Below are 14,858 nucleotides of genomic sequence, written 5' to 3'. Positions count from 1 at the left end.
ATTCAGACAGATACATCATCTAGGTTCAAGTCCTTTAATACCAACAAAACATTGAGGACAGGTTAGGGATACCTCTAGGTCTGTGGTCACATACTGAACCTTAACTATAGTACTTTTCACTAAGGATCGATGTCCATTGACATCAATGCACTACAAGTGGAAGTTAAGATTCCTAAGAGCTGAATCAATTATAATTGGTTAGGTAAGAAAGTTTATCAAAGTGGTTGTTTGGTTACATTGGGTTTGCAGCTTGAGACTGGATATGTACTCTTTTGGTGCTGGTGGGTCACAAGACCTTTCAATAAGTTGGGTCAAAACTGGGCTGTGCGTCAGTGCGAGGCTGCTTTGCAGCCTGGGCCAAGATCTCCAGCTGGGTCATGAAGGACCGGACCTCCTCGGGGGAACTGTGGGTCCAGGCCAGGGGCAGGTGGGCCGGGACCGCCCGCCGATCTGAGAAAAATCACACCCAGCCCATTAGTGTTGGCAGTTAGTGTGCATTGGCATTTTCTGCTCAGCCCTAGTTGATTAAATGAAGTAAACGCAAGTCAATTTAATGAAACATTTTAGGGGATCCCCGTCCCACTGGTACTAAAACACACTGGTGCCCACCTTGGAAGAACTTTCCGCTGCGTGTTCTGCCAGCAGCACGGGTCAGTGCCAGCCACACCACAGTGTCAGCTCCCTGCTCTGCACTACGCAGCCTTTCCCCCATCATCTGGTGGAACTGAGGCATAGATGTAGAAACCGCTGGGGGGAGGAGAGATGTCATCTGACTGCACCAAATAACTAACAATCTTATGTTTACAATCAATATTTGCAATTTACAGCACATTACTCAATCTGTATAAAAGTATCTTCAATCAGTGTCTACCCTAATATATGGTACATGATTTGATGTGTCTGTACACATTATTTTGTCTGATTTCTATCTATCCCCCTGACCTCCCCACGGTACCTGGTCTGTCCTTCCCCCCCCATCTCCCCATGGTACCTGGTCTGTCTATCCCCGTCTCCCCGTGGTCTATCTGTATCTATCCTATGCCTCCCCATGGTACCTGGTGTGTCAGCCCATCCAGGGTGCATGACGGAGAAGTGGATGGCTGGGTGGTGTTTGGCCCATTGTTCTGTCAGCACCACCTGCTGTCTCTACAGGGGATAACAATATAATGTGCTATTTAGCAGACACTTTTATCCAAAGCGATTTACTATCATGCATGCGTACATGTTTCATATGGGTGGCCCCGGGAATCGAACCCACAATCCTGGCGTTGCAAGAGCCATTCTTTACTTACTGAGCCAAACAGTTGGTAGAGCAGCACACTGACACTCACTAAAGAGATATCACACAGGATATTTATTTGCAAATGATGGTGGAAAATAAGTATATGGTCAATAAAAGTCTATCTCAATACTTTGTCATTGCCAACAAAGGGTATATAACAGAGGTCAAACGTTTTCTGTAAGCCTTCAAGGTTCTCACACACTGTTGTTGGTATTTTGGCCCATTCCTCCATGCAGATCTCCTCTAGAGCAGTGATGTTTTAGGGCTGTTGCTGGGCAACACAGACTTTCAACTCCCTCCAAAGATTTTCTATGGAGTTGAGATCTGGAGACTGGCTGGACCACTCCAGGACCTTAATGCTTTTAACGAAGCCACTCCTTTGTTGCCCGGGCAGTGTATTTGGGATCATTGTCATGCTGAAAGACCCAGCCACGTTTTATCTTCAATGCCCTTACTGATGGAAGGAGGTTTTCACTCAAAATCTCACGATACATGGCCCCATTCATTCTTTCCTTTACACGGATCAGACGTCCTGGTCCCTTTTCAGAAAAACAGCCCCAAAGCATGATGTTTCCACCCCCATGCTTCACAGTAGGTATGGTGTTCTTTGGATGCAACTCAGCATTCTTTGTCCTCCAAACACAACAAGTTGAGTTTTTACCAAAAAGTTTTATTTTGGTTTCATCTGACCATATGACATTCCCCCAATCTTCTTCTGGATCATCCAAATGCTCTCTAGCAAACTTCAGACGGGCCTGGACATGTACTGGCTTAAGCAGGGGGACACGTCTGGCACTGCAGGATTTGAGTCCCTGGCGGCGTAGTGTGTTACTGATGGTAGGCTTTGTTACTTTGGTCCCAGCTCTCTGCAGGTCATTCACTAGGTCCCCCCGTGTGGTTCTGGGATTTTTGCTCACTGTTCTTGTGATCATTTTGACCCCACGGGGTGAGATCTTGCGTGGAGCCCCAGATGGAGGGAGATTGTCAGTGGTCTTCCATTTTCTAATAATTGCTCCCACAGTTGATTTCTTCAAACCAAGCTGCTTACCTATTGCAGATTCAGTCTTCCCAGCCTGGTGCAGGTCTACAATTTTGTTTCTGGTGTCCTTCGACAGCTCTTTGGTCTTGGCCATAGTGGAGTTTGGAGTGTGACTGTTTGAGGTTGTGGACAGGTGTCTTTTAAACTGATAACAAGTTCAAACAGGTGCCATTAATACAGGTAACGAGTGGAGGACAGAGGAGCCTCTTAAAGAAGAAGTTACAGGTCTGAGAACCAGAAATCTTGCTTGTTTGTAGGTGACCAAATAATTATTTTCCACCATAATTTGCACAAATTCATTAAAAATCCTACAATGTGATTTTCTGGATTTTTTTTCTCATTTTGTCTGTCATAGTTGAAGTGTGCCTATGATGAAAATCATATTTTTAAGTGGGAGAACTTGCACAATTGGTGGCTGACTAAATACTGTTTTGCCCCACTGTACATGCAATACAATCTTAATCCGTGCTGTACAACATTACACAGCCATGCAACCCCAGGCAAGGTATCCTACCACAGTGGAGGCAGCTGAGGGGAGGACGACTCACCATAATGGCTGAAACGGAGAAAATGGAATGGTAACAAAGACATGGAAACCATATGTTTGATACCATTCCACTAATTCCGCTCCAGTCATTACCACGAGTCCGTCCTCCCCAATTAAGGTCGCACCAACCTCCTGTGCCCTACCATCATTGGAACCCTGTTCTCCTCTCCTACCTTATTCTGTGCGTAGACCATGGTGCCGTCAAAGGAACCTTTTGCAGACTGGAGGTCATCAGGTTGGAGTTTCTGGACCAGCATGCCCCCTGATGTTACTGTTATCTTTGAGAACAGGGGGTGAGAGAGGGGTGATGGCTATGCCAGAATGGGCAAATGAGACAATGTTGCAGGATATTGGCCAATATTGACAGATATTTATTTTTATTGTAGAAACTCCCACGCGTATCCCCACGCAATATCCAGACCATTGGATTGGTTTTAAATTAAGAGTATCTATCCATCCTAGTGTGCCTATACCCACCACCCTCGGATCCCTGCTCTTCTGAAGTAGTGGAATGAGGCTCTGGGTGAGAAGATACACTCCTAAATGGAAGGGAGGAGAGGAGGAAAAAGATAATTATACCTATACAACTCATTGATCACTCTGTATAGACAGTAAGTCTTACCCAGTGTGTTGGTGGCAAAGTTCTTCTCCAAACCATCATCGTTCACCTCTCTCTTGTTCACCATACACCCAGCATTATTAATCTGAACCAACACAGAGAAACAGCGTAACCCACTCAATAATAACTCCTTAGTCAATATTCACTCTATTCTCAACACACTCAATGCTCCATAATGGAGTTTAGCAAAAAGCTATTCAAAAGTGGAAGAGGGAGAAGAAAAAGTCTGTGGTGCCTACCAGCACATTGAGGGAGGGGTATTGCATCTTAAAGGATTCAGCAAACTCCCACACCTTGTGTGTCTCGGACATATCCAGATGGTGAACGTATACTTCCTGGAGTGAAAAGTAATACAATAAACCATTGCGGTATGGCCAGATGTTGTTCATTATAGTGTATGTAGCTGAGTTTGACACAAACACATGCACACCAGTGGCGTATCCAGAAATCTGATTAGACACTCGTAGCCACGCCAGAAATTCTGAGATCTGATAGGTCGTCTCTGAATATATTCATAATTTTGACCAAGACGTGCACCGACAGCAAAACCGCTATGGCGCTGTTTCAGGCAAACGAAACAGTGCCCTTCTGTCTTAGAGGACAAATTCTTATTTACAATGACGGCCGAAGCCGGACGACGCTGGGCCAGTTGTGCGCCGACTTATGGGACTCCCAATCACGGCCGGTTGTGATACATCCTGGATTCGAACCAGACTGCCGTGACGCCTCTAACACTGAGATGCAGTGCCTTAGACCACTGCGCCACTCAGGAGCCCTAATTTAATGTGTTGAACAATCATAATTGTATTTTTTTTAAATTCCACCTTGCATCAATTAAGGTTCAAAATGTTATCGCCCCCGAAACTGGGTCTATGCCCCACCTTGGCCATCCCATTTAAAATGTTTTGGACATGCCAATGATGCGCACCAACACGTCAAGCTTACCGTGTTTCCTGTCTCCCTGACAATATCTTCTTTGGCCTTCTCAGCTCTCTCCTTGTTCCTGCATAACATGTGGACTGTACCACCTGGCAAACCAAAGAGGGAATGTTGGTAAAACAGAATCATGATTCTTCTGTATGACACCATTACACAGTGCAAGCGTGGTGGAGTTGCCTTCCTGACCAATCTCTGGTTTCGTACCTTTCTTAGCTATAGCCGTGGCAGTGGCTTTCCCTATGCCACTGTTAGCTCCTGTTATTATGAAGGACCTTCCTACCACAGCCACATCCAGCTCCTTGGCCACAAAGTGTTTAGCAGCTTGCTCATAGCCACTCCTGTTGGGAAACACAACACACCAATCAATCAACTAATGAACCAATCCCATCACATTGTATGTTGAAGTAGACATACCTTTTCTTTGCAATGACATAAAAACCCAAAGAGCAAGTTTGAAGTCAGGATTCTTCCGTCAGCTCTTATAAAAACTAATCAGCTGTTGGGGTGACTGAAGGAGAAGGCGACCTCAAATGACAAGACACTTCATCTGTCAAAGGGACTATTGTAATGCGAGTGAAAAGAGGGATTGTGTGTGTGGCTGGTAGTGCCATACAGTGATCTACATTTGCATATAGCCTACTGTAACAGTAAGAGTAATATCCTTGCAGATGATGATCAAATAGACAAATATTTGATCGTTATTATAAACCAGGAGCAGCATAGAATACTCTGAGACATGGGTACTTGCAAACAGTGTCTCTACCAACTACCTTCTCATATACCCACAAAAAAAGTCCACCTTCAAAAAACAACAACTTTCTCATATCCCTAAAAAAGCCAAATTCAACAGATTTATGTCGTTTTGCAATTCACTGACCTTGTGTATTCGTGAATTCCTTTGAGAAACCAGACGATATTGCGGTAGAAAGACATTGCTTTTCATGATCAAGTGCTCTCTCCTCCGAAGCCCGTTGAGTTGTGGCCGGTTTACCAAGCCCACTCTAGCATGGACTGTGACAGACAAGCGTCACGTGTGCCTACAAGTTCATTTCTGAGTTTAGTGGTGCCCTCTCTTGTCTTTTCTGAGAACAACAACTGCACCAGCCTATAAAACACTTTGTCAGATGACACAATCGTTGGTTGATTATTTTGTCTACTTTTGTAAAAGGGATAGGCCTACGTCTGCTCTGCACATGATCAGTACTAAAACAAAACGCTAAACTGCATACTAACCTCAGTAGCCACACTGACAATGTCATTTTACCACTTTTAATTGAGCACATTTTTGCATCCGTACGCTACAAGCCTAATACGGTAGTCACCTCAGATTTGATCAAAGGCGCTGTAGGACTTCCGAACAGGTGTAACGCTGTCAACCAATCCAGAGGCAGATAATTGGTGAGGTGGCCTCCACCGGTCTAGACCTGTGGGCAACGTTCAGGACAGAGCAGTTCTCCTGGTTTTCTTTTCTCTGCTCGACGACAGCGTCCAGGGTGAAACGACTACAGCTATGCGCTCTTCAAGTTGTCTGGCCCGCTGTGCGAGGGTGAAAGTATTGGACTAACTTTTAGTTATATTTAACGACTGGAATTTGACTCAAACTATCCTCAAAATGGTGAGTTCGTTTTCAGGCACACGACCCGTTGTTCTAATTTAGTGATGAGTCAGACTATTCCGACAGTCCACTGGACTGCACCTGTCGCTACCACAAGGTGACTGTGTCAGAGTCATTTTAAACTGTATATCGGATTGGTATTTGTCATTAATCGTTTGCCCTCTCTATACACCATAATTATCTTGACACAATTGCATAGTTTATTTCTAAATGTTAGGTGTGTTGGGTACAGTATTTCTGCTGAAGCGACAGTCGGAAGTAAGTTGTATTTCCTCGAACTGCACTCTGCGGAACAGGTTTCGTCACTTGTCGCTTGGCTGGTGACTCTGCAGCCATGGTGACAGTTGAAAGCTGGTTCAGGTGTATTTGCCTGTACATGCTCCCTGCGCCTTAGGCGTCACCCAGGTAGCAAAAATAGGTGGGTTCTTTAGGTGTTGGATTGGTTGTCTAAACATTCTGTATGTATTCAGATACACGTTCGGTTTTGGTTAAAGTGTAGGGGACAGGTTACGTTTTGTAAACATTTGTCATAGGTGTCATCAACGTTTGGTTAACGTAGGTGTATTTTACGACGTTGGTTGGGTTTCAAACGACCAACGTTGACCAATGTTTAGCAAACGTTGGTAATAGATGTTATATGCGACCATTGCTTCAGCTAATAAAGACAGTAATTAACAGTTTTATGTTGTATTTCCTAACTCTTGACTAACTATAATTTGATTGGTAATTATTTACATGACTGAAAAGGGGACTATTATAGATAACATTGTATTCAACCAACAAGGAAATACAATATAAACTGGTAATTACTAACTATTGATGAATTATAATTGGATTAGCAACTAGTTACATTACTATTTCCTTTTTTTATTTCCCACTGGACACATTTAATAAAATCACTGGTTACAAAATGTCCTCTTTAGTCAAAAAGCATTAGGGTCAACTCCGGGTTTGTGCTCCTTCTGTGTCTTGGGCTTCTGTCTCTTTCAGGTGCTGTGGACTGAAACAAAGTAACTGAGTGTTAACTCGTCATTGTCATCACATTGTCATCACAGTCAGCTTGTGCTCTCTCACACCATTTGGGCAGACGGAGCTCTTTCTGTTTATCTGCGACTCTTCTCAGATGTGTCAATTTCGAGTAACATTACAGAAGAAGATATCTAATCAAAGTTTATTTGTCACGTGTGCCGAATACAACAGGTGTAGTAGACCTTACAGTGAAATGCTTACTTACAGGCTCTAACCAATAGTGCAAAAAAGGTATTCGGTGAACAATGGGTAGGTAAAGAAATAAAACAACACTAAAAAGACGGGCTATAAAAGTAGCGAGGCTATAACAGTATTGAGGCTACATATAGACACCAGTTAGTCAGGCTGATTGAGGTAGTATGTACATGTAGATATGGTTAAAGTGACTATGCATATGATGAACAGAGAGTAGCAGTAGCGTAAAAGAGGGGGTGGTGGGTGGGACACAATGCAGATAGCCAGGTTAGCCAATGTGCGGGAGCACTGGTTGGTCGACCCAATTGAGGTAGTATGTACATGAATGTATAGTTAAAGTGACTATGCATATATGATAAACAGAGAGTAGCAGCAGTGTAAAAAGAGGGGTTGGGGGCACACAATGCAAATAGTCTGGGTAGCCATTTGATTACCTGTTCAGGAGTCTTATGACTTAGGGGTAAAAACTGTTGAGAAGCCTTTTTGTCCTAGACTTGGCACTCCGGTACCTCTTGCAATGCGGTAGTAGAGAGAAGAGTCTATGATTGGGGTGGCTGGGGTCTTTGACAATTTTTAGGGCCTTCCTCTGACACCGCCTGGTGTAGAGGTCCTGGATGGAAGGCAGCTTAGCCCCAGTGATGTACTGGGCCGTACGCACAACCCTCTGTTGTGCCTTGCGGTCAGAGGGTGAGCAATTGCCGTACCAGGCAGTGATGCAAAGTGTTGCAGCTGTAGAACCTTTTGAGGATCTCAGGACCCACCCATCTTTTTAGTTTCCTGAGGGGGACTAGACTTTGTCGTGCCCTCTTCACGACTGTCTTGGTGTGTTTGGACCATTCTAGTTGGTTGTTGATGTGGACACCAATGAACTCGAAGTTACAAAACTGATAGAGACATACCCCAAGCGACTTACAGCTGTAATCGCAGCAAAAGGTGGCGCCACAAAGTATTAACTTAAGGGGGCTGAATAATTTTGCACGCCCAATTTTTCAGTTTTTGATTTGTTAAAAAAATTTGAAATATCCAATAAATGTCGTTCCACTTCATGATTGTGTCCCACTTGTTGTTGATTCTTCACAAAAAAAATACAGTTTTATATCTTTATGTTTGAAGCCTGAAATGTGGCAAAAGGTCGCAAAGTTCAACGGGGCTGAATACTTTCGCAAGGCACTGTGTGTGTGTGTATATGTATATATATATATATACATACATACATACATACATACATACATACATACATACATACATACATACATACATACATACATACATACATACATACATACATACATACATACATACACACACACACAGTGGCTAGTGGGGTGCTTAGTTGAGTAATTGGGTGGGTTAATTAATTTCAATAATTCAGATAATCGCCTTGTGTTAGCTGGCTGGAGGAGGAAGACTCTTACGAAGAGTAAGTTACCAAGGGCTACAGCTGGCTGGTTGGCAGGCTGTAACTGGAGACCGAGAACAGAGATTGCCATGTTTCAAAGCAAACTGACTTGATTTAAGTTACGTTGAAACATCTGTGTCAGTGAACACACCCGGAGCTTGGCTTGAGAAATGCAGGAGAATGATGATTCGAGTAACGTTACGGCTGGTCAGCCGGCTGGTTAACTCGGAGAACGGTAAAGTCAGTGTTAATAAGACTAGTTGACTAACGTTAGTCAATTTAGCTAGTGTTAAGTGAGTCAACTGAGTTAGGTAAACTTAAGTTAAGTTAATGTTAGCTAGCTAACTCCAAGCATTCAGTTGTTTTAATAATCGAACATCAACACTGATGACATAAAATATAATGTTACATGTTTTCACATACAAATGACCCGACGACGTTACTGTGTTATGTGTTAATAACATTTAGACTACGTTACCCAGCAGGCTATTCGGATGGTTAAAGAATGGCTAAACATGGAGTTTTTTAGCTGAAGTATATGTTCATTAAAAGTAGTTAAACCTACGCCCCAGTTTGTCATTATATAAGGAACAAACCTAAGTTACTGCAGTGAATACGCTCAAGTGACTGTGAAAAAAGAGCATCTTTTTGGCACTCAAGTGGTCGGGCGTATCGGCATTCCGCAAACAGTACCAAATCCCCACCTACTGGCTATGTTGGAATAGGTATCAAATATATTCATTTTGAAACCTGACAATGTTTAGAAACCTTGGCCAAGAATTCCCTTTCATACGTGTCAAACAGTGCCAAATCTCAACCTATAGGCAACTTTGGAATATGTTTCAAATATGTTTATTTGGGAATGTTGGGAGAACATTGTTACGTTTTGGTTTTGCAACACCAATATACAACCTAAGTCCAAAGTTGGTTTCGGTTCCAGGAACGTTTTGTGCTACTTGGGAGTAGCCTATTTGGGACTCTGCACAAAGTATCTGCCGTGACATTTCAATGTCTCTGAATATACAGTATCTCCAAATGAACATTTAGAAAGGTATGGCGTTTTCATTGTAGAAAACCTTGCTTTTCTGAGTAAACTTTTGGGAATATATGAATTATATATACACTGTCTGTCCTTCCTTGTCAAATCAAAGAATCCCTCAAAAGTCCCTAAAATATGAATATTTTATTTTGCCTTTCATTGACAACGATACACATCTCTGCAGTGCAAGGTTGAGAAAACATTTACTCTGTGAAATTAACTTGAACTTTATTTTGTATTCTGTACGTACTCTGTTCTTGTCAGACCAAAGAATGGATCAAATGTCCCTGAATATAAATGGCTTTGCTGGTGCTGCCAGGTGGCTCACTTAAACAGTTGACAATAAAACACATTGCCCAGATATTCAAGTCAACAAATGCAGGAAAATGAAACCAGAGAGCCTTTTGCCCTAGTCACTCAGGTCCTAAAACAAAGATCATGTTGGACATCTAGCTGAACAAAACAAGGAAATGTACTCTCTAAACAGTACGAATACATCTCCTCAACTCTTTTGGGAAACAACGCCATAGCATCAAACAAAAGAGGTTGGGTCTATCTGCTTACTTTTTTAAATGTTTTTATTTAACTAGGAAAGTCAGTTTCAAGAAGAAATTCTTATTTTACAATGACCTTCCCCTATTCCGGATGACGCTGGGCCAATTGTGCGCCGCCCTATGGAACTCCCGATCATGAACGGTTGTGATACAGCCCAGGATCAAACCAGGGTCTGTAGTGATGCCTCTAGCACTGCTTACCTCCACCCCCCCCCCCCTCTCTTTTTCTGTCATCTCAGGTTGAGGTACCTTTTATCCCTCCCCCTCTTTCTCTTTCTGCCTTTTTCTCAATTTCTCTTCCCTTTGTCTTGTTAGGTTAGTAAATTAACATCTTCACTGGACTGCCTCAGCCCTTGGGGTGCCCTTTTGCCCTCCTTTGTAAAAAAAACAAAAAAAACAAAGGCCTTTTATTTGGTGCTTTTTATTTTTTTACTGATCTTATTTTATTTTTGGTCTCTTCTCACTTGTAGCTTTTAAATGCAACAAATTGCCTATCAAACTAGATAATTTCTCAAACTTGTGATTCTTGGGAAAAAGTCCTTTAGCCACCGCGAGTGAGGCAGTGCGTTGCTGCACTCGTCTTCGTCACATGCGCGAACTGTCCACCGGCAACGAGCGGTGAGTTTGAAATGAATACTGCCAGTAGTAGGTTACTTTGGATTGCTAGCATGTGTTGTCTCCCGGTCAGGGACAGGATATTAGCTAGGATATTTGACCGAATATCCTAGCTGATTCATCTAGCCTACATTAGAGATGATCAGGTGATATAGCACACCCCATTAGTATTTCTAGCAAAGATACTTCACTAATTCCCTTTTATCTTTGGTTTTAGCTTGCTTAGCCTACAATGTGTGATGACTGTGTTTTTGCAGAAAATTAAGGCCCATGATAAAACAGAATTTGGCTACAGGAGCAGTAAGAAAGTATGAATAGAATTGAAGAAGGGGGGGCAGCACTACCAAAGGTCTATGCATGGTGCTGATAGGGCTCCAGGGAAGAGAGTTAATACAGGGGGCCTTGTATACAGCTTGAGTCAGGCGTCATTCAGTGACTCACTGTGTGTGTGTGATTTTCAGTTGAATACTTTTATACATATTCTTTGAAATAAACACTGATTCAGTCTGGCACTACTCATTGATAACCACTATCTGACATGACAGGGTTGATGTACTGCATGCTGTTATTGCTGAATTGTCAGTGTTTACTTGAAGGAAGGATGCATTCTCAAAATATTGGAACCCAGCATCCTTCCTGGCCTATATTTCTCCTTCCTGGCCTATATTTCTCTTTCTCCTCAGTTGGTAGAGCATGGTGTTTGCAATGCCAGGATTGTGGGTTTGATTCCCTGGGCCACCCATACGTAAAATGTATGCAAGCATGACTGTAGGTCTCTTTGGATAGAAGCGTCTGCTAAATGGCATACGTTATTGTTATATTACTAACCTTGTGGTGCATCTTTTCCTGTAGATGCATTTCCTGCTGCTCTTCAGTCGCCAAGGCAAGCTCCGCCTCCAGAAGTGGTTCACGCCCATCCCTGAGCGAGAGAAGAAGAAGATCGTCAGGGACATGACCACCATGGTGTTGGGACGGAAACCACGCTCCTGCAACTTCCTGCACTGGAAAGACCTGAAGATCGTCTACAAGAAGTGAGAAGGGTAGTGTACAGGAGGGAGGGGGAGGGGAGATGAATAGCAAGCGGTGTGCTCTCCTCTCCTAAGGTTGCTTATCAGAAGACTAAAGTGGCTTCCTTCTTCATATTCAATAATCTGAACTCTAACTGTATTACTCTGTTATTCCTCTCTCGCTCACCCTCCCTCTCTCTCTCTCACTCTCTCTACCGCTTTCTCTCTCTCGGTACGGTAGGTATGCCAGTCTGTATTTCTGCTGTGGTCTGGATGCTGAGGAGAATGAGCTGCTAGCCCTGGAGGTGCTGCATCGCTATGTGGAGCTGCTGGACAAGTACTTTGGCAATGTATGATTCTCTCACACAGCACTCTATTTGTGTTGATCTCTCTCTCTCTCTCCCCCCTCCAATTTCCTCCCCCTATTTATATTTTTCAACAAATTGCATTGCCTGCATAGTATGTATTTAACACCGTAAACTGATTTGTGCTAGACTGGACTCTACTTCTTGAACCTTGGGTAATTTTTTTCATCCTCTCCCAAGGTATGTGAGCTGGACATAATATTTAACTTTGAAAAGGCTTACTTCATCCTGGATGAGTTTCTGTTGGGGGGAGAGGTACAGGAGACGTCCAAACAGGTCGTATCCCGCTCCATCGAGGCCTCAGACATGCTACAGGAGGTGAGTGAGAGACCGTGCTCAAGGTAGATGTTGCCCATGACACAGATCTAGGATCAGTGTTTTCCACTTCCAATCTTAACTGAGACTATTTGGGGGAGAATTGCAAAAACTGACCTTAGATCAGTGTCTAGAAGCAACATTGTAAATGCTTTATCTTACGGTCTGATATTGACCTGTTTTTCTACATATGATTTACCTGGTACAATTATTATAGTTACATAATAATTAACATAATGTTTATTTAGGATTGAATGCACCATTTAGTAACAAGTAGTTACCAATTTTAATGAATTCTTTAAAGTGGGTACTGAAAAGTACCTATTTTACCCTATAATTCCTTAGTAAAAACCCGATGAAAGTGGACTGTGAAAATGGTGTTAATGTCTCATGGATTGACTGTGCAGTGCTGTTGACTGACTCCTGATGAGCTCTCTTCTCCTGTCTCATAGCTAATAGGCTCCCCTACATGACCCATATTAACTGGTTTACTTATGGCCCTATTATCCTCATTCTGTCTGTCATGAGAGACTGAACCAATTTAGATTCTTCTGGCTCTCTCGTTGCTGTAGGTCTGCTTTGGCAGGAGCTGTCTACTCTCTGTACTATCCATGCAGCCTCTGTGTGGCGCTATAGGCACTAAGCGACACTCTGCATGGCCCTTTTTGGTTTTTACTTAGGGATGGGCATTTGAAAACTCGTATTCGGCATGTTATTGTGAAATGGGGAAGAAGAAGAAGTTTGCGGTATGCTATTGGTCGTTCCAATGTAACATTATTTTACCCGCACTTGACATAGTCAACAAACAATAAGTTAATCTTAGAATTTGACATTTTGTCAGCGCTTATAAATTCCACCTGCTAAATAGTTGCATTGTAAGTGTTGAACTTTTATTTGACTATTAACAAACAAATACAAACCTTGAATCGAGTACTCACGCCCATCCCTAGTTTCACTATCTGCTTGCTTAGGAAATACAACTAACATATTGATCCTAGTCTCTATTGCATGCTATCTGAACAGTTGCATCATCACTCATTTGATTCTTCATCACCTTCATCATCATTGCTTTAGGCTGAGATTGACAACAGTGATTATGATCTGGAGCTTGGATGGCCTTGAATTTGGACAAAGGTTAGAGGCTAATGATTGTGATTCTATTAGTAGCATAGTGCCGTGTGTAAACGTTCTATGCTTATGTCTTAATGGATGTGAGCTACATACAAAGATGTTATGTAGGTGTGACGGAATATTCATGACATTAAAACAAGGCTTGTTGATATGGATATCACACAATGAATTTGTCCATCTCTCCTCTCCAGACCATGGAGGAATACATGAGCAAGCCTGCGTTCTAATACTGGAACCGGGGATCTACACACACAAGAAGGAATGTGGAATACAGGACCATTCCAGAACTGGAAGTCTTCCTACTGTACAGAATCCATGGAATTACGAGTTCCAGAATTCTATTTCTATGACGGAATTTGTCTGCTGAGGTGGGCAGGATGTTTTATCCTCGATTGTTGTGTTCTAAATACGGCTTTATTTTTCCTCGTAAGATAAGGACGAGACTTTAGCTGTTATTATTGATATGATCACCCATCCCCCTGGATCCTTGAAGTAGTTACTGAAAACTAGGGTTATAACAATCCTAATATATCACCACGAAGTGCTTTTGAATCAATTCTTGATTTCTTCAATGACATGTTGTGCATGTAAGATTATATGAACATTGAAGAAGTGCCTCTTTAGAATATGTATTTGATGTTGCGTTTTAAATGCATCTTGTAGACTAGCCTTGTTTTGTATAATCTTGGTTGGGACTAGCCTTTTTGGAAAGGGAATTATTTATCTGGGTGAATGTTACGGTTTGTTTTTTATAAAACTAATTATTGATTTTGAATGTTGACGACGTTGGAATAAAAGTGCATTTTGATACTTGAATCTTCTGGGGATTTGTATTTCTGTTATCGGCTAGACTATTTAATGTTTGTCATTATTTCACTTAAGTGCACGATGAGCATTGATAAACCAAGCACATTTATCTGTAGATTTTTCATTTATAAGCTGCCGCTGACACTTTAATCGTACATCTAATTCTGCTTCAACATTATTTAGGTCCAAGCTTGCTCTAGAAGGAAGAGAAGCATAAAAAGAACATGAGCTTGTGGAATCCATATATAGTTTTAAGTCGGAAGGTTACATACACTTAGGTTGGAGTTGAAAAACGAGTTTTAACGACCATTCAACAAATTTATTGTTAAACTATAGTTTTGGCAAGTCGGTTCTACTTTGT

General features: G+C 42.3%; 2 protein-coding genes across 4 annotated transcripts; one reads left to right on the top strand and one right to left on the bottom strand.

Annotated features, from left to right (window-relative positions):
- Window positions 1-22: 22 nt before the first annotated feature.
- dhrs12lb (dehydrogenase/reductase (SDR family) member 12-like b) lies at window positions 23-6,335 on the bottom strand. 2 transcript variants are annotated; one of them, XM_021588790.3, is made up of 11 exons: window positions 5,749-6,335; window positions 5,304-5,463; window positions 4,631-4,764; window positions 4,433-4,515; window positions 3,727-3,822; window positions 3,491-3,572; window positions 3,346-3,407; window positions 3,042-3,146; window positions 1,056-1,146; window positions 610-747; window positions 23-450 (listed from the first exon to the last, which is right to left on the bottom strand). In XM_021588790.3, exons 2-11 carry the CDS (start codon window positions 5,357-5,359, stop codon window positions 299-301), a joined length of 999 nt encoding a protein of 332 aa, XP_021444465.1. In that variant the 5' UTR covers window positions 5,360-5,463; window positions 5,749-6,335; the 3' UTR covers window positions 23-298. The 2 variants fall into 2 exon arrangements, with proteins under 2 accessions (XP_021444465.1, XP_021444464.1); XM_021588789.3 differs by having other exon boundaries at window positions 3,042-3,179; window positions 5,749-5,859.
- LOC110508341 (AP-1 complex subunit sigma-3) lies at window positions 5,820-14,506 on the top strand. 2 transcript variants are annotated; one of them, XM_021588791.3, is made up of 6 exons: window positions 5,820-6,041; window positions 11,725-11,903; window positions 12,121-12,229; window positions 12,425-12,562; window positions 13,634-13,693; window positions 13,882-14,506. In XM_021588791.3, exons 1-5 carry the CDS (start codon window positions 6,039-6,041, stop codon window positions 13,679-13,681), a joined length of 477 nt encoding a protein of 158 aa, XP_021444466.1. In that variant the 5' UTR covers window positions 5,820-6,038; the 3' UTR covers window positions 13,682-13,693; window positions 13,882-14,506. The 2 variants fall into 2 exon arrangements, with proteins under 2 accessions (XP_021444466.1, XP_021444467.1); XM_021588792.3 differs by lacking the exon at window positions 13,634-13,693 and having other exon boundaries at window positions 5,847-6,041.
- Window positions 14,507-14,858: the final 352 nt, after the last annotated feature.

The sequence above is a fragment of the Oncorhynchus mykiss genome, chromosome 28, assembly GCF_057628025.1.
Source record: "Oncorhynchus mykiss isolate SJ-2025 chromosome 28, ASM5762802v1, whole genome shotgun sequence".
In the NCBI taxonomy this organism is placed as follows: domain Eukaryota; kingdom Metazoa; phylum Chordata; class Actinopteri; order Salmoniformes; family Salmonidae; genus Oncorhynchus; species Oncorhynchus mykiss.
This window is presented reverse-complemented; position numbering and strand designations above follow the sequence as displayed.

Excerpts from the sequence above, each read along its gene's own strand:
- dhrs12lb (XM_021588789.3), bottom strand. The coding sequence starts at position 5,359 with ATGTCTTTCTACCGCAATATCGTCTGGTTTCTCAAAGGAATTCACGAA. Across the intron at positions 3,408-3,490 it reads CTTTGCCACCAACACACTGG|GAGTGTATCTTCTCACCCAG; the intron begins GTAAGACTTACT and ends CCTTCCATTTAG. Across the intron at positions 748-1,055 it reads TGGATGGGCTGACACACCAG|CGGTTTCTACATCTATGCCT; the intron begins GTACCATGGGGA and ends TCCTCCCCCCAG.
- LOC110508341 (XM_021588791.3), top strand. Across the intron at positions 11,904-12,120 it reads CTGAAGATCGTCTACAAGAA|GTATGCCAGTCTGTATTTCT; the intron begins GTGAGAAGGGTA and ends TCGGTACGGTAG. Across the intron at positions 12,230-12,424 it reads TGGACAAGTACTTTGGCAAT|GTATGTGAGCTGGACATAAT; the intron begins GTATGATTCTCT and ends TCCTCTCCCAAG.